This window comes from Oncorhynchus gorbuscha, linkage group LG02 (assembly GCF_021184085.1).
Source record: "Oncorhynchus gorbuscha isolate QuinsamMale2020 ecotype Even-year linkage group LG02, OgorEven_v1.0, whole genome shotgun sequence".
Classification (NCBI taxonomy): Eukaryota; Metazoa; Chordata; class Actinopteri; order Salmoniformes; family Salmonidae; genus Oncorhynchus; species Oncorhynchus gorbuscha.
Window position 1 is genome coordinate 11,999,651 of NC_060174.1, and position 25,668 is coordinate 12,025,318.

The 25,668-nt window shown below is 43.4% G+C and overlaps 1 protein-coding gene across 4 annotated transcripts in view; it reads right to left on the bottom strand.

The window, feature by feature from the left end:
* The window catches only part of LOC123997156 (lysine-specific demethylase 4B-like), a 90,793-nt gene that overhangs the window by 5,662 nt on the left and 59,463 nt on the right, over positions 1-25,668 (bottom strand). For all 4 annotated transcript variants that reach the window (XM_046301268.1, XM_046301275.1, XM_046301281.1 and 1 more), the window contains exons 14-20: positions 21,475-21,691; positions 14,965-15,044; positions 14,527-14,582; positions 14,162-14,270; positions 9,125-9,310; positions 5,308-5,478; positions 3,499-3,618 (exon numbers count right to left, since the gene is read on the bottom strand). In XM_046301268.1, coding sequence (XP_046157224.1) covers positions 3,499-3,618; positions 5,308-5,478; positions 9,125-9,310; positions 14,162-14,270; positions 14,527-14,582; positions 14,965-15,044; positions 21,475-21,691 — 939 coding nt within the window. The remainder of the gene's footprint in view (positions 1-3,498; positions 3,619-5,307; positions 5,479-9,124; positions 9,311-14,161; positions 14,271-14,526; positions 14,583-14,964; positions 15,045-21,474; positions 21,692-25,668) is intronic.

A 25,668-nucleotide genomic window follows, 5' to 3' on the forward strand; every position in this document is an offset into this window, starting at 1 on the left:
TGTTGGAAACACTCAGATAAGCACTGTGCTGGAAACACTCAGATAAGCACTGTGCTGGAAACACTCAGATAAGCACTGTGCTGGAAACACTCAGATAAGCACTGTGCTGGAAACACTCAGATAAGCACTGTGCTGGAAACACTCAGATAAGCACTGTGCTGGAAACACTCAGATAAGCACTGTGCTGGAAACACTCAGATAAGCACTGTGCTGGAAACACTCAGATAAGCACTGTGCTGGAAACACTCAGATAAGCACTGTGCTGGAAACACTCAGATAAGCACTGTGCTGGAAACACTCAGATAAGCACTGTGCTGGAAACACTCAGATAAGCACTGTGCTGGAAACACTCAGATAAGCACTGTGCTGGAAACGCTCAGATAAGCACTGTGCTGGAAAGTCAAAGTCACCTAAGTTGTGGTGTAAAAAAGGCTCCCGTTGTAGAACCAACTTGGTACAAGGCTGGGGGTTCAATGTAGATGGAGTGGACCATTATAAAGACTGCCTAAAGTTGTCATAAGGACATTTTAAGGGAAATAAATAGTTCTTAACCCGTCCATGCATCCTAGAATATATAATGAAAATATACAGTGGCACCACCTTTTTTATTTATTTAAAAAATATATATTTTTCACCTTTATTTAACCAGGGAGGCTAGTTGAGAACAATTTCTCATTTACAACTGCAACCTGACCAAGATAAAGCAAAGCAGTGCGACAAAAACAACAGAGTTAAACATAAACAAACGTACAGTCAATAGCACAAAATAAAATACAAATCTATATAGGGTGTGTGCAAATGTAGAGGTAGGCAATAAATAGGACATAGGCGAAAATAATTACAATTTAGCATTAACACTGGAGTGATAGATGTGCAGATGATGATGAGCAAGTAGAGATACTGGGGTGCAAAAGAGCAAGAAGGTAAGTAACATTATGGGGATGAGGTAGTTGGGTGTGCTATTTACAGGTACAGTGATCGGTAAGCTGTTCTGACAGCTGATGCTTAAAGTTAGAGAGGGAGATATAAGACTCCAGCTTCAGTGATTTATGCAATTCGTTCCAGTCATTGGCAGCAGAGACCTGGAAGGAAAGGCGGCCAAAGGAAGTGTTGGCTTTGGGGATGACCAGTGAAATATACCTGCTGGAGCACGTGCTACGGGTGGGTGTTGCTATGGTGACCAGTGAGCTGAGATAAGGCGGGGCTTTACCTAGTGTCATGACGTTGCCCTCTTTGGGAACAGTAAGCCCCATCCCCCTCTCCCTGCCTCCTACAACTAGGCTGCTGTGGTCAGAGAGATCGTAAATTCCTCAAAGAGATTATCTCCTCATAGCCACAGTATAGAGACAGAGTGAATTTTCATAGAGAACAAAGGAATTTCTTCCACCTCCGAACAACATTTATGGTCCAAACAACATTTATGTTCTGGAGAAGGTATAAAAGATCGGTGAAGAATCCAGCTACGAACTGGTCCGTTTGGTACAATTTTGGTGAAGCTCATGGGAGACGGTGCGGCCACATTACCATAACGCTGTTTATATAATAGCCTCAGAAATTAGGTTTACATCTAATTGTCGTATACGATGAATGAGTGAGGATGATACTGTTTGTATAATTGTGTAATGTAATTTTGGACTGTTTAATGAAGGAAACTCCAAATCCCTTTTGAGTTTAACTAAATCAGAGGACCGCACATGAGCCCAGTTAGGGTCGGACATCCTGTGACAGGCCTTTTTCTGCAATTCCGAATAAAACCCCAACTTTAAGAAATTCTCAGTAGACCATGTTTTTCTCCATTACAATGGGACAAAGGTTGCAGGCCATTGCTGAATCTTTTAACCATACCACATGGTTAAACTCTTAGACGATCGATACCGACAGAATAAGAACAAGTCTTTGATATTAATTACTAGTCTGCAGGTAGGAATTCGGTATCATTGAATGCGAAGAACGACAACTGCCGAAACATCCATTCTATAACGAAAATAATGAATGTCACTCTGAACGATCCATGCTAACCGTGACAGAGAGAGGACGGCCATTCTACAAAAGAAAACACTTTTCAACAGCGATCATGACGACACACTGAGCGTAAATATATATATTGATTGCATTTGTTCCCGAATGAGTGAACGTGTGCAAAGGATTAGCATGTGCAAAGGATTAGCATTTCAATTGCTATAATTATCAACTCTGTAGTGACTTCTCAGCTGACCCCCACTTCCTTTTTGTCCCCTTTTTGTTCCCACTAGGGAAACTCCGTTATCATTTCCTTGTAACTATCTACTGTTGTTTATGCATTTCTGTGAATTACATAGTTAGTAAATAAATTATTTAAGACAATTGATGTATGGATGACTCATAGTGAAGACTGGGTTCGTGCAGATAACCAACAATGTACGACGTTTGGAATGAAACTAACGTGAAGTAAAGTAAATAATTCATTAATTTGAAGACTTGATCAGATATAAAATAATCTGAAAAGTTATTAGGAAATTATAACTTTGTAATCTGAATATTTTTCCTTGGTGCCCCGACTTCCTAGTTAATTACAGTTACATGATGAATCAGTTTAATACTACTAATACTACTAATATCACGTAATACTAATTACAGAGAATCTTTGACAAAAACTTTTAAAAGTCTTCATTTAATGATATTAAAGACACAAAACTAGCAAAGACTTAAATGACCTGGAGCCAGTGGGTTTGGCGACGGATATGTAGCAAGGACCAGCCAACGAGCGCACACAGGTTGCAGTGGTGGGTAGTATATGGTGCTTTGGTGACAAAACGGATGGCACTGTAATAGACTGCATCCAATTTGTTGAGTAGAGTGTTGGAGGCTATTTTATAGATGACATCACTGAAGTCGAGGATCGGTAAGATGGTCAGTTTTACGAGGGCATGTTTGATAGCATGAGTGAAGGAGGCTTTGTGAAATAGGAAGCCGATTCTAGATTTAATTTAGAATTGGAGATGCTTAATGTGAGTCTGGAAGGAGAGTTTACAGTCTTACCAGGCACCTAGGTATTTATAGTTGTCCACATATTCTAAGTCAGAACCATCCAGAGTAGTGATGCTAGGTGGGCGGACGGGTGCGGGCAGCGATCGGTTGAAGAGCATGCACTTAAAAAAACACCTAGCCCTCTGATATGCACTGTTGACTTTGATCGCCTAAATCTGTCAAGATGTTTTCAAACCTCCAACGTAGTCTCATGTGGAGATAAGCTACATTGATTTGAACCCATTTACATAACCAGTCCTTTCAGATCTACAAGGAAGTACACAGGGTATGCAGGCACTAACATCCCCGGATTCAACCAATCAACTTGACCTCAATGAACATCTAGTCAAATGTCTACCCAGACCCCACCACTGCTACTCTCTGTTGTCATCTATGCATAGTCACATTAATTAACTCTACCTACATGTACATACTACCTCCACTAACCGGTGCCCCTGCACAGTGACTCTGTACTGGCAACGCTACTCTCACCTGGTAGTACTTGTGCACGTGATCCTTGACGTAGGAGGCGTTGAGCGCCTGGCCCTCCATGTTGTGGACCAACATCAGCTCGCTGGTCTCTGGGGGACCGTTACGAAGACAGTCGTGACTCTGGAGGGAGGGAGAGAACAGAGTGATTGATTTGAGGAACAGGTTAGGATTTGATGCATCTAACATTCACTAGATATGTCATTCTATAGCCATTGCTTTGATCTGTCATTATGTTGTCACTATGTCAACACATATCATGGTCACCTCACCATGGCTGAGATCGACAAAGAGAGAGCGAGAGAGAGAGAGAGCGAGAGAGAGGCTTGCTGACAGAGAGAGAGAGAGAGAGAGAGAGAGAGAGAGAGAGAGGGGCTGGCTGACAGAGAGCGAGAGCGAGAGAGAGAGAGAGAGAGAGAGAGAGAGAGAGAGAGAGAGAGAGAGAGAGAGAGAGAGAGAGAGAGAGAGAGAGGCTGGCTGACAGAGAGAGAGAGAGAGAACATCCGATCAATCAGGATAAACCAAATTACAACACAGTCAAAACAAAACTATATTGCTTATTGGGAAACACAAACACAAGCACAAAGCAAAATGCAGTGCTATCTGGCCCTAAACCGACAGTACACCTTGGCTAAATATTTGACCATGGTTACTGATCAAAACCTTAGAAAAACCTTGACAAAGTATAGGCTCCGTGAGCACAGCCTTGCCTTTGAGAAGGGTAGACACAGGAAAACCTGGCTCCCTGTAGAGGAAAGGCTGTGCAACCACTGTACAACAGCAGAACCTGAGACAGAGCTGCATTTCCTGACAAAATGTCAAAAATATAAAATATTTACAGTGTCATTTTCCCAAATTTGAAACTCTTATTCAAGGTTTCAAAGAGCTCTCTGATGAGGATAGGCTACCCGTCCTGTTGGGGGAGGACACGGAGAGCTGTGGGTTGGCAGCGCACTACATTGCTGCCTGCTATAAGTTGAAGGACAGTGTCTGACAGACCAATCAACCTGCACATGTCCTCTACTGTATGCTTATTGTTCCATGTCTATTTTCACCCTCGGTTATTGTTGTCCCATTGACAATTTTGATTCTCATTTTTATATTGTAAATATCCAAAATAAGCTTTGGCAATATGTACATTATTACGGCATGCGAATGGGGGGGGAGAAGGAGAACACGAGAGAGAAAGAGAGAGAGAGAGAAAGAGAGAGAAAGAGAGAGAAAGAGAGAGAAAGAAAGAAAGAGAGAGAGAGAAAGAAAGAGAAATAAAGAAAGAGAGAGAGAGAGAGAGAGAGAGAGAGAGAGAGAGAGAGAGAGAGAGAGAGAGAGAGAGAGAGAGAGAGAGAGAGAGAAAGAGAGAGAGAGAGAGAAAGAGAAAGAGAGAGAGAATTCGAAAAAGAATTCGAAAACAAATCCAATTTTGAAAAACTCCCATATCTTTTGGGTGAAATTCCACAGTGTGCCATCACAGCATTAAGATTTGTGACCTGTTGCCACTAGAAAAGGGCAACCAGTGAAGAACAAACACCATTGTAAATACAACCCATATTTATGCTTATTCATTTTATCTTGTGTCATTTAACTATTTGTACATTGTATATATATATATATATAATATGACATTTGTAATGTCTTTACTGTTTTTAAACTTCTGTATGTGTAATGTTTACTGTTAATTTTTGTTGTTTTTCACTTTATATATTCACTTTGTATGTTGTCTACCTCACTTGCTTTGGCAATGTTAACACATGTTTCCCATGCCAATAAAGCCCTTGAATTGAATTGAATTGAAAGAGAAAGAGAGAGACTCACCACAATGTTCTCGGGGAAGATGTTGTCACAGTAGGAGCCGTCATCGAAGTTGACCTCATAGAAGGTTTGTGAGGTCATGCCAATGATGGTGCAGGGGTAGAACCAGCCATCGATGTTCCGACCAATTACCTTCTGACCAAGAGAAAACTCCCCCCTTGGTCCCACCCTTGCCTAGAGAGAGAGGGGAGGAGTGTGAAAATAGAAACTTTTTAAATTTCATCTATTGTCTTTCTATTTCTATGGTGTTAGCGCAGTTATTCAAAGACAGTGTTATATATTTAATGGCACATAGTGGACAAAACATTAAGAACACCTGCTCTTTGCAGACGAAGATTGTCCACATGATCCCTTATTGATGTGACTTGTTAAATCCACTTCAAATCAGTTTAGATGAAGGCGAGAAGACAGGTTAAAGAAGGATTTTTAAGCCTTGAGACATGGATTGTGTATGTGTGCCATTCAAAGGGTGAATTGGCAAGACAAAATATTGAAGTGCCTTTGAACAGGGGGTATGATAGTGGGTGTCAGGCGCAGCGGTGTGTGTCAAGAACTGCAACGCTGCTGGGTTTTTCATGCTCAACAGTTTACCGTGTATCAAGAATGATCCACCACCCAAAATACATCCAGCCAACTTGACAACTGTGGGAAGCATTGGAGCCAAAATGGGCCACCATCTTTGTGGAACGCTATTGACACCTTATAGTCCATGCCCCGACAAATTGAGGCTGTTCTGGGGGCAAAACTCAATATTAGGAAGATTTTACTGTGTGTGTGTGATTATAAACAGTACCAGTCAAAAGATTGGACTATTTTGGACTACTCATTCAAGGGTTTTTCCTATTTTCTCCTTGTAGAATAAATAGACATAACACATATGGAATAATGTAGTAACCAAATAAAAGTGTTAAAACAACTCAAAATATATTTTATCGTTGAGATTCTTCAAAGTAGCCCCGATTTGCTTTGATGACATCTTTGCACACTCTTGGCATTCCCTCAACCAGCTTCATTAGGTAGTCACCTGGAATGCATATCAATTAACCGGTGTGCCTGGTTAAAAGTTCATTTGTGGAATTTATTTCCCTCTTAATGCGTTTGAGCCAATCAGTTGTGACAAGGTAGGGGTGGTATACAGAAGATAGCCCTATTTGGTAAAAGACCAAGTCCATATTATGTCAAGAACAACTCAAATAAGCAAAGAGAAACGACAGTCCATCATTACTTTAAACACATGAAGGTCAGTCAATCCGGAAAATTTCAAGAAATGTAAAAGTTTCTACACAAGTGCAGTCGCAAAAACCATGAAGCGCTATGATGAAACTGGCTCTCATGAGGACCACCACAGGAACGGAAGACCCAGAGTTACCTCCGCTACAGAGAATACGTTCATTACAGTTTGCCAGCCTCAGAAATTGCAGCCCAAATAAATCCTTCAGAGTTCAAGTAACAGACACATCTCAACATCAACTGTTCAGTGTGAATCAGGCCTTCATTGTCAAATTGTTGTGCAGAAACCACTACTAAAGGACACCAATAAGAAGAAGAGACTTGGTTGGGCCAAGAAACACGAGCAATGGAAAATAGACCGGTGGAAATCTGTCCTTTGGTCTGAGGAGTCAAAATTTGAGATTTTTGGTTCCAACGGTCTTTGTGAGATGCAGGGTAGATGAACAGATGATCTCTGCATGTGGAGGCCAGGTCATCTTTGGAGGCTAGTTAACCTGGCCTCCACAATCACCCAACCTCAACCCAATTGAGGATGATCTCTGCATGTGTGGTTCCCACTGTGAAGCATGGAGGTGGTTTGCTGGTGACACTGTCTGGTATTTCTGCTCAATGAACTATAGTGTAGCCCACAGCCATATGGCATAGCATAACATAAGAGTACGCTATTCTGTTCTTCTGAAATAGACTACATTTTCTTCATATCATGTTTCTTTAGACCTGTCTAAAATATATAATGGATTCATTGTGAAGGTGTAGGCTATATTACATGGATTCATTGTGAAGGTGTAGGCTATATTACATGGATTCATTGTGAAGGTGTAGGCTATATTACATGGATTCATTGTGAAGGTGTAGGCTATATTACATGGATTCATTGTGAAGGTGTAGGCTATATTACATGGATTCGTTGTGAAGGTGTAGGCTATATTACAAGGATTCATTGTGAAGGTGTAGGCTATATTACATGGATTCATTGTGAAGTTGTAGGCTATATTACATGGATTCATTGTGAAGGTGTAGACTATATTACATGGATTCATTGTGAAGGTGTAGGCTATATTACATGGATTCATTGTGAAGTTGTAGGCTATATTACATGGATTCATTGTGAAGGTGTAGGCTATATTACATGGATTCATTGTGAAGGTGTAGGCTATATTACATGGATTCATTGTGAAGGTGTAGACTATATTACATGGATTCATTGTGAAGGTGTAGGCTATATTACATAGATTCATTGTGAAGGTGTAGACTATATTACATGGATTCATTGTGAAGTTGTAGGCTATATTACATGGATTCATTGTGAAGGTGTAGGCTATATTACATGGATTCATTGTGAAGGTGTAGACTATATTACATGGATTTATTAGATGTTTTAAAATGTAGATGTTCAAAAAGGTCTGCACCAGTGGCTTGTAGGAAGCCAGGCGATGCTAAATGTGTTTGTTAATTAACAGTCATTTACCGTGAGAACGACAGTAACTTGCTTGACAATCCCCGGCTGACGATATTTCACGACAGCCACAGTCCTAGCCACCAACATGGTGCCAGATTTCCTCCAGACGTGAAGCTTGGCATTCAGGCCAAAGAGTTCAATCTTGGTTTCATCAGACCAGAGAATCTTGTTTCTCATGGTCTGAGTCTTTTAGTTGCCTTTTGGCAGACTCCAAGCGGGCTGTCATGTGCCTTTTACTGAGGAGTGGCTTCCATCTGGCCACTCTACCATAAAGGCCTGATTGGTGGATTGCTGCCAAGATGTTTGTCTGACTTTATTAGCCAGCTAATTTTCACACCATCAACTCAATTATTTCATCAGTTATTTTGTCTGTTGCTCAACATTTCTCTGGCTAACGGAGAATTCATTCCAGCTAGCAAGATATTTAGCAAAGCTAACAATGCTTGTTCCACCACACTTTCTCCCTCGCCTCAAACTTTCCAAATGGCAGTAGTTTTTTGGTTACAGCTCATGAAGTACGCTTCATCACCTTCTCACCCCCGTCTCCGCGGTCAGGCTTCTCACCTACCTCTTCGTTATCGTTCAGGGGAGGCGCTGCTGTAACTGGCATACTCCCTTTCCACTCTCCTGCTGCCTTATATAAACAGGTGTGCGCCTTTTCAAATCTTGTCCAAGCAATTTAATTTAACACAATTGGACTCCAAGTTGTAGAAATGTAAATAAGGGATTTAAAACAAAAATCAATTGCAAACATTTCTAAAAAAAAAAACACTGTCAACAATATGGGTTATTGTGTGTAGATCGATGAGAAAGAAAATCCATTTCAGAATAAGGTTGTAACGTAACAACATGTGGAAAAGGGGAAGGGGTCTGAATACTTCCCAAATGCACTGTACAGTGTACAGACCCCTGGCCATTGCATAGATAGACGGCTTCATCAGAAAATGGTACACCTTAACAGTGCAGCTAATACTTTTCTTGACATCATACATCATTATTATACAGATTATTATTTTGCTGCTGTTTAACGTAGAAATGTGGCAAATAGACAGAATTTTTCATTCTACATGCTAGAGAAGCATGCATGTTCTGCATAACTGAACATTATACAATGTTGTGCCCCTACTGTACCTTGTGATTGGTCTTCTTATGCTTGTGACAGGTGACAGACACCACGTAGGGCCAATCGGCTGGCTTCATGAGCACACCGGCGATGTGGGCACAGGTGACGTGGAAGGAGGTGGAGCAGTTGTCCTGGGAACACTGGATACACGCCCCGCACATCTGCTTGGTGTTCTTGTGGCAGTACACACACTTCTGCAACACCAGAGATGTGTGGTAGAATCAACACATTCAATTTGTCTGTGTCTAAATGCAATATCACCTATCTATACACTATTGACAGAGGAAAATAACAAACATTTCAGGAGTACGTTTTTAAAAATCAGCAGCTAAAAGCTGGGTTAACTTTGATTGAGATATTTGATACAATATGAACACAGTTTACTCGTTGCAGTGTTTCCCCTATATGCATTAGCAGTGGCGTTGCTCCCTCTGCATCAATCCATCTCATTCTGTGTCGGTCCTTCAGTTGTTTTAATCTTCCTTCCGCCCACCTCTCCTTCACTTTCAATTAGATTCTCCCTTCTCTATTTCTCACCATCCCTCCTTTCCTTTCCCCCAATCTTTCAACCCCACCCTGCAGGTCTCCCCGCCTCAAAGCCCTCCATAGGGCCCTGGCTCTGAGGTATATCAGCGGCCCCACAGTCTCCCGATTTAATATTCCACTGGCCAGAATCACGAGATGGACTCCACAGACGGAACGAACCAAAGGGTAGCACGGGGGGGATTTTGGACTTCAAACATTTATCTGTTTGTTTGCTAATTTCCCCCCTCAGACATTGCCGGCTTTGGTAAAGCCATTACATATAACTTCCTCAGAGTTTTTATGTTTCAATTGTAAAGTAAACTTTATAAAAAATTAAAAACAAATGTGGCAGACATAATTCTCAAAAATCTTAGGGTTGGGGCCAAACATTCTAGAAAGTTTTTTGTAACCAAGGAGTATAATATGGAGTAGAAGTGCTCACCAGTCTCTGCACTAATGAATGAATCGACACAAAGTGTCCCATTCGACTTGGGATATATACTTTACTTGAGAGGAAAAACAAAAAAAGGTACCATGGTGTTCTTAGAGGGTTTGTGCTGCGTTCCAATTAGTTTAAACCCTTCCATTTATCCCAGAATTTTCAAAAAGGAACACAGACTGAAACACTTTTCTGAATACAAGCAAATATCAACGGGTTAGGACAAAACATGTACCACAGAGACAGGCCCAGTCATCCAATCTTTAAGAGGGTGGGACGGTTTTTCACAGCCTTCGGAAACGTGGCTTTGACAGCGGGTGGATGTAAATTATTCAAGAGACAATCCTCACTTCCTTTCATAGATTACAACATTGCTTGTAGATTTGTGACAATGCCACTGCAAAGGCTGTGCAATTGACTGTGAAGTCGATTTGGATTAAGGGATGGAGGGATAAAAGTAAGGAAGAAAGCAGTTTGTTCAGCAGCGCGGCAGCCATGGGAAATTGCCTCCTGCCAGCAGGATCAATGCAGATCATTTAGCGCAGTGAGAAATGACTCCTGATTATTCAGACAGTTTTGCATCTATTATTCACCATAGTCCTCCTGCTCCTCGGACCGCAAACACACAATCCATCCAGGAGGGGGAGAGGGACAGAACAGATGGAGGGTAGAAAACAGGGTGAGAGAGAGAGAGAACAGAGAGGCAGACAGACGAGAGAACGAGCGAGAGAGAATGAGAGAGCAAGAGACAGAGAATGAGAAAGCGAGAAGAGACCAAGAAGGAGAAAGGAGAGAGAGAAGAGGCACACTCAGAACAAATAAAGTCAAGCAGCTGACACAGCAAGCAGCTGACTAACTGAAGAGTCCATAAACACAAACAACTTCTGTCAAAATGTAAATAAAAAAAAATCTAAACAATAGGAATTAGCGATACAAAATGGTGACATATGGACAGACCATTTTAAAACGCTCTACAACACCGTTCAAATTGATGCAAACGCAGAACAAAGCCAAATTCATGAGAAGTTGAATGGAGCAATAAAGGACAATCAAAATCCATTGGACTCCTCAATTCCTGACCAGGAGCTCAATACGAATCTTCAGGCCTGACGGCATCCTAAATGAGATGCTCGAATTCACTAGAGCGAAATGTCAATTGGTTATATTAAAACTGTTTTGATACTGATACTGATACCCATTTGATACTGGGTTTAGGTTACGTCCTTGACATCAAGGACACATAACCCCAATCCTTAAGAACGGAGATCAATTTTACCCTAACAATTACAGAGGCATTTGTGTAAACAGTAACCTGGAAAGTATTATAGTGGTATTATAAATGTAAGAGTTCTAAAATGTCTTTTAAAAACACAATGTCTTTAGTAAAAGAAAAATTGGATTTATATTAAAACATCGCACGACCGATCATATAGTCGGAAGTTTACATGAACTGAGTTTAAACATATTTGGCTAAGGTGTTTCACAATTCCTGACATTTAATCCTAGTAAAAATTCCCTGTTTTAGGTCAGTTAGGATCACCACTTTATTTTAAGAATGTGAAATGTCAGAATAATAGTAGAGAGAATTATTTATTTCAGCTTTTATTTCTTTCATCACATTCCCAGTGGGTCAGAAGTTGACATACACTCAATTAGTATTTGGTAGCATTGCCTTTAAATTGTTTAACTGGGTCAAATGTTTCGGGTAGCCTTCCACAAGCTTCCCACAATAAGTTGGGTGAATTTTGGCCCATTCCTCCTGACAGAGCTGGTGTAACTGAGTCAGGTTTGGAGGCCTCCTTGCTCGCCCACAAATTTTCCATAGGATTTAGGTCAGGGCTTTGTGATGGCCACTCCAATACCTTGACTTTGTTGTCCTTAAGCCATTTTGCCACAACTTTGGAAGTATGCTTGGGGTCATTGTCTATTCGGAAGACCCATTTGCGACCAAGCTTAAACCTCCTGACTGATGTCTTGAGATGTTGCTTCAATATATCCACATAATTATCCATCCTTATGATGCCATCTATTTTGTGAAGTGCACCAGTCCCCCCTCCAGCAAAGCACCCCACCAACATGATGCTGCCACATCCATGCTTCACGATTGGAATGGTGTTCTTCGGCTTGCGAGCATCCCCCTTTTTCCTCCAAACATAACGATGGTCATTATGGCCAAACAGTTCTATTTTTATTTCATCAGACCAGAGGATATTTCTCCAAAAAGTACAATCTTTATCCCCATGTGCAGTTACAAACTGTAGTCTGGCTTTTTTATGGCGGTTTTGGAGCAGTGGCTTCTTCCTTGCTGAACAACCTTTCAGGTTATGTCAATATAGTACTCGTTTTACTGTGGATATAGATACTTTTGTACCCGTTTCCTCCAGTATCTTCACACGGTCCTTTGCTGTTGTTCTGGGATTGATCTGCACTTTTCCCATCAGAGTACGTTCATCTCTAGGAGACAGAACGCATCTCCTTCCTGAGTGGTATGACGGGTGCGTGGTCCCATGGTGGTTATACTTGCGTACTATTGTTTGTACAGACAAACGTGGTACCTTCAGACCTTTTCTTTTCTTTTTTAGATTTTTGAATTTAGATTTTCCCATTGATGTAAGCAAAGAGGTACTGAGTTTGAAGGTATACCTTGAAATACCTCCACAGGGACACCTCCAATTGACTCAAATGATGTCAATTAGCCTAAGCTTCTAAAGCCATGACATTATTTTCTGGAACTTTCCAAGCTGTTTAAAAGCAGTCAACTGAGTGTATGTAAACTTCTGACCCATTGTGACACAGTGAATTGTAAGTGAAATAATATGTAAAAGTAATAGAGTCCTAACCGACAAGCCAAAAGTATAGTTTGTTAACAAGAAATTTGTGGAGTGGTTGAAAAACGAGTTTTAAGGACTCCAACCTAAGTGCATCAATGTATACTGGCAATACATGCAGCAACCCTTCGCCAGGGTTGCAATCTGAGCCCTGCACTCTTCAATATTTACATCAACGAATTGGCCACTATTCTAGAAAAATCCTCAGCTCCTGGTGTTAGTCTTCACAATTCAGAGGTTAAATGTCTGCTCTTCGCAGATAACCTGTGCCTGCTGTCACCCACAGCAGAGCCTGGACCTGCTAGAGCAGTACTGCCAGACCTGGGCCCTGGCCGTAAACCCCAAAAAGAGTAAAACAATGATTTTCCAGAGAAGATCGAGATCTCAGGGAATTAGACCAAAGTTCTCAATTGGTACAAAATATATAGAGAACTACACACACTACAATTACTTAGGTTTAAAAATAAACTCAACTGGATACCTAAACGAGTCCGTGAATGAACTGAGAGAGATGCACTGAGGGTATTCTACACCATTAAAAAACGAATTGAATGTGTCAGAGAGAGAGAGAGAGAGCGAGGAGTGGCCAAGGAAAGTGAGACAGTGAGAGAGAAAGAGGAGTGAGAATGAGATGAGAGAGAGAGAGTGAGGAGTGGCCAAGGAAAGTGAGACAGTGAGAGAGAAAGAGGAGTGAGAATGAGATATGAGAGAGAGAGTGAGGAGTGGCCAAGGAAAGTGAGACAGTGAGAGAGAAAGAGGAGTGAGAATGAGATATGAGAGAGAGAGAGTGAGGAGTGGCCAAGGAAAGTGAGACAGTGAGAGAGAAAGAGGAGTGAGAATGAGATATGAGAGTGGGAGAAGAGAGGTAAGCATGTGATGGACAGAGTGAGAGACCAGGGAGAGTAGTTACAGTTTAGGAGCATGTTAGGGGGCGCATAGGCCTAATCCTAGCCAATCCCACCTCCTGTATTGAGGCTCCTCAATACAAGGGAGGTCAAAAGGTTTTTGTGTGTCTGGCTGAAATGACTGTGTTAACGCGTCGACAATATAAAACACAACACACAAAAATAAATGGACCAGGGCGCTGTTCATTAGGGAAAACAGTTAAAACATGTTAAAGGGATTCACACACACAAAAAGTGTGTTTCTTATTGGACAACTCCAGGTAGTCCCTCAGTATTAGTTATTTTGTCTACTGTTTGGTATGTAATGAACATGACCCAGTGAGTTTGGCTCCCTCCCTCTCCACTCACCAGACTCTTCCTGCTATCGGGGATGGCGCTGATGTCCACCGGCTCCCTTGCGATGGCGTTGACGAAGCGAGCCTCCGCCACGGCGATGGCACAAATCACATGGACCCACCTGGTAGAGAGGAGAGGACACACAAATCGACGTGCGCCCCCGACTGTTCACAACACCTGGGGTCACCTAGGGTCACGTAGGGCTATGACGATGATAGAATCCCAGTGTTGCCCAGAGTCTCGTGTTTATTTCTGAGCTACACACTATGATACTGGTAAGGCGACGACACTACACACAGTGAATGACATAAGTAATGCATTTTAACGTAACATAGCGATATTCCAGTGGTATTAAGAAGGTAGGAAAGGCCACTGACCGGTTGTCTGTGGTCATCTTCAGAGCCCCTCCCCGTAAGTTACACAGACAGCAGTCCTGTGAGAACACAAACACAGAGGTCAGGATGTGGGTAGGCAGTGGACACGGGGGGATTCACAAAATGTGCGACTTCAGATATCCTCAGGCAAAACGTCAAAATGAATGAGAGACTTGAGTTATTTTGGATTCATTCGGACTATTCTAAGGAAGTGTGTACCGGCTACAGCGTCTCAAAATTGACAAACGGTACTATTTTCCTTGTTTTTAAGGGAAGGTCTCTACTGTTGACCAATCACAGAGGAAAGGACGTACTGTTTCAGGGTGAGCGATGTTCCTACATATACGTTTCCAAAACGTTATAGATGGTCAATAGAGACGGCGGTTTCAGTCTGTAGGAACTTGTTTCAGGTGAAGGCATTGTGTTGAGTGAGGGACTCACCGCTGTCCAGGCGAGCGCTGTACATCGCGAACACATCCAGGACTGATTGTGTACCGTGTCCAGACTAACACCATAACAACCTGGGGAGAGAGAGAGGAAAGACAGAGAGAGAGAGAAAAGAGCGAGCGAGAGAGAAAAGAGCGAGCGAGAGACAAAAGAGCGAGAGAGAAAAGAGAGAGAGAGAAAAGAGCGAGCGAGAGAGAAAAGAGCGAGCGAGAGACAAAAGAGCGAGCGAGAGACAAAAGAGCGAGCGAGAGACAAAAGAGCGAGCGAGAGACAAAAGAGCGAGCGAGAGACAAAAGAGCGAGCGAGAGACAAAAGAGCGAGCGAGAGACAAAAGAGCGAGCGAGAGACAAAAGAGAGAGAGAGAAAAGAGCGAGCGAGAGAGAAAAGAGCGAGCGAGAGACAAAAGAGCGAGCGAGAGACAAAAGAGCGAGCGAGAGACAAAAGAGCGAGCGAGAGACAAAAGAGAGAGAGAGAAAAGAGAGAGAGAGAGCGAGAGAGAAAAGAGAGAGAGAGAGCGAGAGAGAAAAGAGAGAGAGAGAGGAAAGAAAGACAGAGAGAAAAGAGAGCGAGAGAGAAAAGAGAGCGAGAGAGAAAAGAGCGAGAGAGAAAAGAGAGAGAGAGAGACAAAAGAGCGAGCGAGAGACAAAAGAGCGAGCGAGAGACAAAAGAGCGAGCGAGAGAGAAAAGAGAGAGAGAGAAAAGAGAGAGAGAGAGCGAGAGAGAAAAGAGAGAGAGAGAGCGAGAGAGAAAAGAGAGAGAGAGAGGAAAGAAAGACAGAGAGAAAAGAGAGCGAGAGAGAAAAGAGAGCGAGAGAAAAGAGAGCGAGAGAGAAAAGAGCGAGAGAGAAAAGAGAGCGAGAGAGAAAAGAGCGAGAGAGAAAAGAGAGCGAGAGAGAAAAGAGAGCGAGAGAGAAAAGAGAGCGAGAGAGAAAAGAGAGCGAGAGAGAAAAGAGAGCGAGAGAGAAAAGAGAGCGAGAGAGAAAAGAGAGCGAGAGAGAAAAGAGAGCGAGAGAGAAAAGAGAGAGAGAGAGAGAATGTAACTTTTTAACTAGGCAAGTCAAGTCAACTCGGCAAGTACGAACAAGAGAAAATAAATCAACAGATTAAATTAATCTTCTGGTCTGCCTTATACACTTAGTGGTACTGAATCTACTGAGCCAGAGAGAGAGAGGGGGGGGTGAGAGTAGAGAGTGGGGGGGGGGGGGGTGAGAGGAGAGAGTGGGGGGTGAGAGGAGATGATTTTGTTCTGGCACTCTACACTTCCTCGCCCTCTTGATTTCTGCAGGTCCTCAAGTGATGTGTGGTGATAAAGGCCTTGGTGAGTTGGTCTCCACAGCATGTCCATACCTGACCTCCGCAGCTGGTGAGAGCCGAACGTAGCCCCGGCACGGGGCCAGCCGAAATGGGTCAGACAGCTGCTGGGGAGGTGTGTGTGTGCACATGGTAAGATCGTACTGTAATTAAATCCAACCAAAGGTGGGGAAACAGTCCAATTTGGAGTAATTTGTTGGCTGTAAGCCATATTTATCAAAGAAGAATTAGATTTTTGGAGGGTTGAAAATCAGCAAATGAGTTGTACAGTGGACAGTACTATGGAGCTCAACTAATGAGTTGTACAGTGGACAGTACTATGGAGCTCAACTAATGAGTTGTACAGTGGACAGTACTATGGAGCTCAACTAATGAGTTGTACAGTGGACAGTACTATGGAGCTCAACTAATGAGTTGTACAGTGGACAGTACTATGGAGCTCAACTAATGAGTTGTACAGTGGAGTACTATGGAGCTCAACTACAGTGGAACTGGAACTCAAATGAGTTGTACAGTGGACAGTACTATGGAGCTCAACTAATGAGTTGTACAGTGGACAGTACTATGGAACTCAACTAATGTGTTGTACAGTGGACAGTACTATGGAGCTCAACTAATGAGTTGTACAGTGGACAGTACTATGGAGCTCAACTAATGAGTTGTACAGTGGACAGTACTATGGAGCTCAACTAATGAGTTGTACAGTGGACAGTACTATGGAACTCAACTAATGAGTTGTACAGTGGACAGTACTATGGAACTCAACTAATGAGTTGTACAGTGGACAGTACTATGGAGCTCAACTAATGAGTTGAGTACAGTGGACAGTACTATGGAGCTCAACTAATGAGTTGAGTACAGTGGACAGTACTATGGAACTCAACTAATGAGTTGTACAGTGGACAGTACTATGGAACCCAACTAATGAGGTGGACAGTACTATGGAGCTCAACTAATGAGTTGTACAGTGGACAGTACTATGGAACCCAACTAATGAGGTGGACAGTACTATGGAGCTCAACTAATGAGTTGTACAGTGGACAGTACTATGGAACTCAACTAATGAGTTGAACAGTGGACAGTACTATGGAACCCAACTAATGAGGTGGACAGTACTATGGAGCTCAACTAATGAGTTGTACAGTGGACAGTACTATGGAACCCAACTAATGAGGTGGACAGTACTATGGAGCTCAACTAATGAGTTGTACAGTGGACAGTACTATGGAGCTCAACTAATGAGTTGTACAGTGGACAGTACCATGGAGCTCAACTAATGAGTTGTACAGTGGACAGTACTATGGAGCTCAACTAATGAGTTGAACAGTGGACAGTACTATGGAGCTCAACTAATGAGTTGTACAGTGGATAGTACTATGGAGCTCAACTAATGAGTTGTACAGTGGACAGTACTATGGAACTCAACTAATGAGTTGTACTGAGTGAGTATTATACTGTTCGTATAATTGGGTAATATGATTGTGGACTGTTTAATGAAGAAAAATACAATTCCCTTTTGATTTGAACTAAATCAGAGGACCGCCCCTGAGCCCAGTTAGGGTCAGACATCCTGGGACAGCCCTCCTCTGCCATTCCGAATAAAACCCAACTTTGAGAAATTATCAGTAGACCATGTTTTTCTCAATCACGGGAGTACAAAGGTTGCAGACCATTGCTGAATCTTTTCACCATAACATGTGGTTAAACTCTTAGACTATCGATACCGACAGAATAAGAACAAGTCTTTGATATTAATTACTAGTCTGCAGCTAGGAATTCGGTATCATTGAACGTGAAAAACGACAACCGCAGAAACATCCATTCTATAACGAATGTCGCTTTGAACTATCCCCTCTAACCAAGACAGAGTGAGAGACTGACAATTCTACAAAATAAAGACTTTTCACCAGCGATCAAGACGACACACTGAGCGTAAATATATTGATTGATTGCAATTGTTCCCGAATGAGTGAGCATTCATGTGTAAAGGATTAGCATTTTAATTGTTATAATTATTAACTCTGTAGTGACTTCTTAGGTCGACCCCCATTGCCCCTTTGTCTAACAAGCCGCCATGCCGGTTCAGCCCACTAGGGCACATTATCATTTCATGCAACCACATTGATCTCTGATCTCTGATGCTCGTCAGTAGGATTTGATCTTACTCCTGTATTGAAGCTTTGCCTGTTTGATGGTTCATCGGACGTCATAGCAGGATTTCTGCGTCTTGATTAGCGCTCCAGCAGGTATATCTCACCGGTCATCGCTGAAGTTGGAGACTTATATCTGCTTCTCTAACTTTAAGCACCAGCTATCTGAGCAGCTTACCGATCGCTGCAGCTGTACATAGCCCATCTGTAAATAGCCCATCCAACCTACCTACCTCATCCCCACGTTGTTTTTATTTACCTTTTGGTTCTTTTGCACACCAGTATTCCTACTCCTTGAAAGTGGCAGCTCGAGCCTTTAGCTCAGTTTTCATGTTGCCTGTAATCCATGGCTTCTGGTTGGGATATGTAAGTATGGTCACTGTGGGGACGACGTCATCGATGCGCTTATTAATGAAGCTGGTGACTGATTTGTTAAACTTCGATGCCATCAGATGATTCCCGGAAGATATTCCAGTCTGTGTTAGCAAAACAGACCTGTAGCTTAGCGTCCGCTTCATCTGACCACTTCCATATTGAGTGCGTCACTAGTACTTCCTGCTTGAGTTTTTGCTTGTAAGCAGGAATCAGGAGGATAGAGTTATGGTCGGATTTGCCAATGGAGGGCGAGGGAGAGCTTTGTATGAGTGTCTGTGTGGAGTAAAGGTGAATTGTAGTTATTTTGTTTTGCCTCTGGTTGCACAGGTGATATGTTGGTAGAAATGAAATAATTTTTCCTGCATTAAAATCACCGGCCACTAGGAGTGCAGCCTATGGATAAGCATTTTCTTGCTAGCTTATGGCCTTATACAGCTCGTTGAGTGTGGTCTTAGTGCCAGCATCAGTTTGTGGTGGTAAGTAGACCGCTACGAAAAATATAAATACATTCTTGGTAAATAGTATAGTCTACAGCTTATCATGAGGTATTCTAACTCAGGCGAGCAGAACCTTGAGATCTTCTTATATAGATTGTGCACCAGCTGTTAACTAAAGACACTGCCGTTCTGTTCTGCTTATGTATAGAAAAAACAGCTAAATTTATATTTTCCATGTCCTTGTTCAGACAAGACTCGTAGAAACATAGGATATGATATGAACAGCTGGTTCTTCAGACATCGCTGATAGGATAGTGTCAAACGGCGCTCGTCCAGTTTATTCTCCAGTGATTGCACGTTCGCCAATAGAACGGAGGGTAGAAGCGGTTGATCCACTCGCCCTCGTAGTCTCATCAGGTATCCCCGCACGCTGGCATTTAATGCTGATTCTCTTCCTTTTTCGAGTGTCGGGGATTTGGGCCTGGTCCGGGTTGAGCAGTATGTCCTTCGCCACAGACTCATTGAAATCGAGGTTAGTGATCACTGTTCGTCATTCTTGTCTAACCGCTCCCTGTGTGTCGCACACTAACCACTCCCCGCAACATGCCTCCTCACCATACACAGGCTAGCCTAGTTGGCTATGCAGCCTAGGCTGGGCGAGTAGAGAATGAGGCGCAAAACAACTCCATTTACATTTCGGCAAGGGAACAGTTTTGGGGGACACCAGCACAACAATCCTGGGAAGTTCAGGGTGAGCGGCAGTAAATTAGCTAGAACAATTTTATTGGCATTTTGATCCTTGTGGAGAGAAAAATCCCCGCTTCGGGCCCAAGGGGGTGGAAATACATAATAGGAATTTAGATAAATACGGCGTGCAAACACTACAGACCATTAGCTTTGTGAATAAAAACCAGACGAGAGAACAAAACACAGGAAATATCCTCTTAGGTAAACATGGAGGGAGACCTGACTGACTGGTATTGACTGGCTGGTACAGACTGGGGAGAACACAGTAAATATCCTCTTAGGTAAACATGGAGGGAGACCTGACTGACTGGTATTGACTGGCTGGTACAGACTGGGGAGAACACAGTAAATATCCTCTTAGGTAAACATGGAGGGAGACCTGACTGACTGGTATTGACTGGCTGGTACAGACGAGGGAGAACACAGTAAATATCCTCTTAGGTAAACATGGAGGGAGACCTGACTGACTGGTATTGACTGGCTGGTACAGACCGGCTGCCTGGAACTGATTTGTTTGTTTGGTGAGGGACTGGTTGGAAATATAGAATGTTTATTTATTTATTTAGCTCCTTTGCACCCCATTATTTGTATTATTGACTGTATGTTTGTTTTACTCCATGTGTAACTCTGTGTCGTTGTATCTGTCGAACTGCTTTGCTTTATCTTGGCCAGGTCGCAATTGTAAATGAGAACTTGTTCTCAACTTGCCTACCTGGTTAAATATAAGTGAAATAAAATTAAATAAAAATAGTCTGGCTGTTGCTGATCTATAGAAGACGATTCGATTGTTTTGACCGACTGATCTATAGAAGACAATGCGATTGTTTTGACTGACTGATCTATAGAAGACAATGCGATTGTTTTGACTGACTGATCTATAGAAGACAATGCGATTGTTTTGACCGACTGATCTATAGAAGACAATGCGATTGTTTTGACTGACTGATCTATAGAAGACAATTCGATTGTTTTGACTGACTGATCTATAGAAGACAATGCGATTGTTTTGACCGACTGATCTATAGAAGACAATGCGATTGTTTTGACCGACTGATCTATAGAAGACAATGCGATTGTTTTGACCGACTGATCTATAGAAGACAATGCGATTGTTTTGACCGACTGATCTATAGAAGACAATGCGATTGTTTTGACTGACTGATCTATAGAAGACAATGCGATTGTTTTGACTGACTGATCTATAGAAGACAATGCGATTGTTTTGACTGACTGATCTATAGAAGACAATGCGATTGTTTTGACTGACTGATCTATAGAAGACAATGCGATTGTTTTGACTGACTGATCTATAGAAGACAATGCGATTGTTTTGACTGACTGATCTATAGAAGACAATGCGATTGTTTTGACTGACTGATAAACAGACTGCCTGCCTGCCTTTCTACCCATCTATCAGTCCGTCTGGCCATCTTCCTGCCCGTCTGTATCAGTCAATATCAACGTGTCTATCTTTTCTTTACTCACTGGAGTGGACCTGCAGGTTGCAGAAGGAGCAGGAGATCAGCGGGCTGGTGCAGTCTTCTCCCGTGTGGGAGTTGGAGGGCAGCGGCTCAGTGTTGTCCGGCCCGGCGCTGAAGCACATCTCTGGGACCAGCGGGTGGGTGCGGCTGCCGCAGCCGGGAGTGTGGGGGTGGTTGGGGGCACTGGGGCTGTCAGACAGGTACAGAGAGTCCTTCTGGGGCTGGATGAAACAGGGGAAGGAGGTTACATAACTTCTGGGGCTGGATGAAACAGGGGAAGGAGGTTACATAACTTCTGGATGAAACAGGGGAAGGAGGTTACATAACGTCTGGGGCTGGATGAAACAAGGGAAGGAGTAAACATAACTTCTGGATGAAACAGGGGAAGGAGGTTACATAACTTCTGGATGAAACAGGGGAAGGACGTTACATAACTTCTGGGGCTGGATGAAACAGGGGAAGGAGGTTACATAACTTCTGGGGCTGGATGAAACAGGGGAAGGAGGTTACATAACTTCTGGGGCTGGATGAAACAGGGGAAGGAGGTTACATAACGTCTGGATGAAACAGGGGAAGGAGGTTACATAACTTCTGGGGCTGGATGAAACAGGGGAAGGAGGTTACATAACGTCTGGGGCTGGATGAAACAGGGGAAGGAGGTTACATAACGTCTGGGGCTGGATGAAACAGGGGAAGGAGGTTACATAACGTCTGGATGAAACAGGGGAAGGAGGTTACATAACTTCTGGGGCTGGATGAAACAGGGGAAGGAGGTTACATAACTTCTGGATGAAACAGGGGAAGGAGGTTACATAACTTCTGGGGCTGGATGAAACAGGGGAAGGAGGTTACATAACGTCTGGGGCTGGATGAAACAGGGGAAGGAGGTTACATAACGTCTGGGGCTGGATGAAACAGGGGAAGGAGGTTACATAACGTCTGGATGAAACAGGGGAAGGAGATAACATAACTTCTGGGGCTGGATGAAACAGGGGAAGGAGATTACATAACTTCTGGATGAAACAGGGGAAGGAGGTTACATAACTTCTGGATGAAACAGGGGAAGGAGGTTAGATAACTTCTGGATGAAACAGGGGAAGGAGGTTACATAACTTCTGGGGGTGGATGAAACAGGGGAAGGAGGTTACATAACTTCTGGATGAAACAGGGGAAGGAGGTTACATAACGTCTGGGGCTGGATGAAACAAGGGAAGGAGGTTACATAACTTCTGGATGAAACAGGGGAAGGAGTTTACATAACGTCTGGATGAAACAGGGGAAGGAGGTTACATAACTTCTGGGGCTGGATGAAACAGGGGAAGGAGGTTACATAACATCTGGGTCTGGATGAAACAGGGGAAGGAGATAACATAACGTCTGGATGAAACAGGGGAAGGAGGTTACATAACATCTGGATGAAACAGGGGAAGGAGGTTACATAACATCTGGATGAAACAGGGGAAGGAGGTTACATAACATCTGGATGAAACAGGGGCAGGAGGTTACATAACTTCTGGATGAAACAGGGAAAGGAGGTTACATAACGTCTGGATGAAACGGGAAGGAGGTTACATAACGTCTGGGTCTGGATGAAACAGGGGAAGGAGGTTACATAACTTCTGGGGCTGGATGAAACAGGGGAAGGAGGTTACATAACTTCTGGGGCTGGATGAAACAGGGGAAGGAGGTTACATAACTTCTGGGGCTGGATGAAACAGGGGAAGGAGGTTACATAACTTCTGGGGCTGGATGAAACAGGGGAAGGAGGTTACATAACGTCTGGGGCTGGATGAAACAGGGGAAGGAGGTTACATAACGTCTGGATGAAACAGGGGAAGGAGGTTACATAACTTCTGGGGCTGGATGAAACAGGGGAAGGAGGTTACATAACTTCTGGATGAAACAGGGGAAGGAGGTTACATAACTTCTGGGGCTGGATGAAACAGGGGAAGGAGGTTACATAACGTCTGGGGCTGGATGAAACAGGGGAAGGAGGTTACATAACGTCTGGGGCTGGATGAAACAGGGGAAGGAGGTTACATAACGTCTGGATGAAACAGGGGAAGGAGATTACATAACTTCTGGATGAAACAGGGGAAGGAGGTTAGATAACTTCTGGATGAAACAGGGGAAGGAGGTTAGATAACTTCTGGATGAAACAGGGGAAGGAGGTTACATAACTTCTGGGGGTGGATGAAACAGGGGAAGGAGGTTACATAACTTCTGGATGAAACAGGGGAAGGAGGTTACATAACGTCTGGGGCTGGATGAAACAAGGGAAGGAGGTTACATAACTTCTGGATGAAACAGGGGAAGGAGTTTACATAACGTCTGGATGAAACAGGGGAAGGAGGTTACATAACTTCTGGGGCTGGATGAAACAGGGGAAGGAGGTTACATAACTTCTGGGGCTGGATGAAACAGGGGAAGGAGGTTACATAACTTCTGGGGCTGGATGAAACAGGGGAAGGAGGTTACATAACATCTGGGTCTGGATGAAACAGGGGAAGGAGGTTACATAACATCTGGATGAAACAGGGGAAGGAGGTTACATAACATCTGGATGAAACAGGGGAAGGAGGTTACATAACATCTGGATGAAACAGGGGCAGGAGGTTACATAACTTCTGGATGAAACAGGGAAAGGAGGTTACATAACGTCTGGATGAAACGGGAAGGAGGTTACATAACGTCTGGGTCTGGATGAAACAGGGGAAGGAGGTTACATAACTTCTGGGGCTGGATGAAACAGGGGAAGGAGATTACATAACTTCTGGATGAAACAGGGGAAGGAGATTACATAACTTCTGGATGAAACAGGGGAAGGAGGTTACATAACTTCTGGATGAAACAGGGGAAGGAGGTTACATAACTTCTGGGGCTGGATGAAACAGGGGAAGGAGGTTACATAACTTCTGGATGAAACAGGGGAAGGAGGTTACATAACTTCTGGATGAAACAGGGGAAGGAGGTTAGATAACTTCTGGATGAAACAGGGGAAGGAGGTTACATAACTTCTGGGGCTGGATGAAACAGGGGAAGGAGGTTACATAACGTCTGGGGCTGGATGAAACCGGGGAAGGAGTTTACATAACGTCTGGATGAAACAGGGGAAGGAGGCTACATAACGTCTGGATGAAACCGGGGAAGGAGGTTACATAAGTTCTGGGGCTGGATGAAACAGGGGAAGGAGGTTACATAACTTCTGGATGAAACAGGGGAAGGAGGTTACATAACTTCTGGATGAAACAGGTGGAAGGAGGATACATAACGTCTGGATGAAACAGGGGAAGGAGGTTACATAACTTCTGGATGAAACAGGGGAAGGAGGTTACATAACTTCTGGGTCTGGATGAAACAGGGGAAGGAGGTTACATAACTTCTGGGGCTGGATGAAACAGGGGAAGGAGTTTACATAACGTCTGGATGAAACAGGGGAAGGAGTTTACATAACGTCTGGATGAAACAGGGGAAGGAGGCTACATAACGTCTGGATGAAACAGGGGAAGGAGGTTACATAACTTCTGGATGAAACGGGGGAAGGAGGTTACATAACGTCTGGATGAAACGGGGGAAGGAGATTACATAACTTCTGGGGCTGGATGAAACAGGGGAAGGAGATTACATAACGTCTGGATGAAACAGGGGAAGGAGGTTACATAACGTCTGGATGAAACAGGGGAAGGAGGTTACATAACGTCTGGGGCTGGATGAAACCGGGGAAGGAGTTTACATAACGTCTGGATGAAACAGGGGAAGGAGGCTACATAACGTCTGGATGAAACCGGGGAAGGAGGTTACATAACTTCTGGGGCTGGATGAAACAGGGGAAGGAGGTTACATAACTTCTGGATGAAACAGGGGAAGGATACCTGGGTGTATGGTTTGTACCCCCTACCTGGGTGTATGGTTTGTACCCCCTACCTGGGTGTATGGTTTGTACCTCCTACCTGGGTGTATGGTTTGTACCCCCTACCTGGGTGTATGGTTGGTACCCCCTACCTGGGTGTATGGTTTGTACCCCCTACCTGGGTGTATGGTTTGTACCCCCTACCTGGGTGTATGGTTTGTACCCCCTACCTGGGTGTATGGTTTGTACCCCCTACCTGGGTGTATGGTTTGTACCCCCTACCTGGGTGTATGGTTTGTACCCCCTACCTGGGTGTATGGTTTGTACCCCTACCTGGGTGTATGGTTT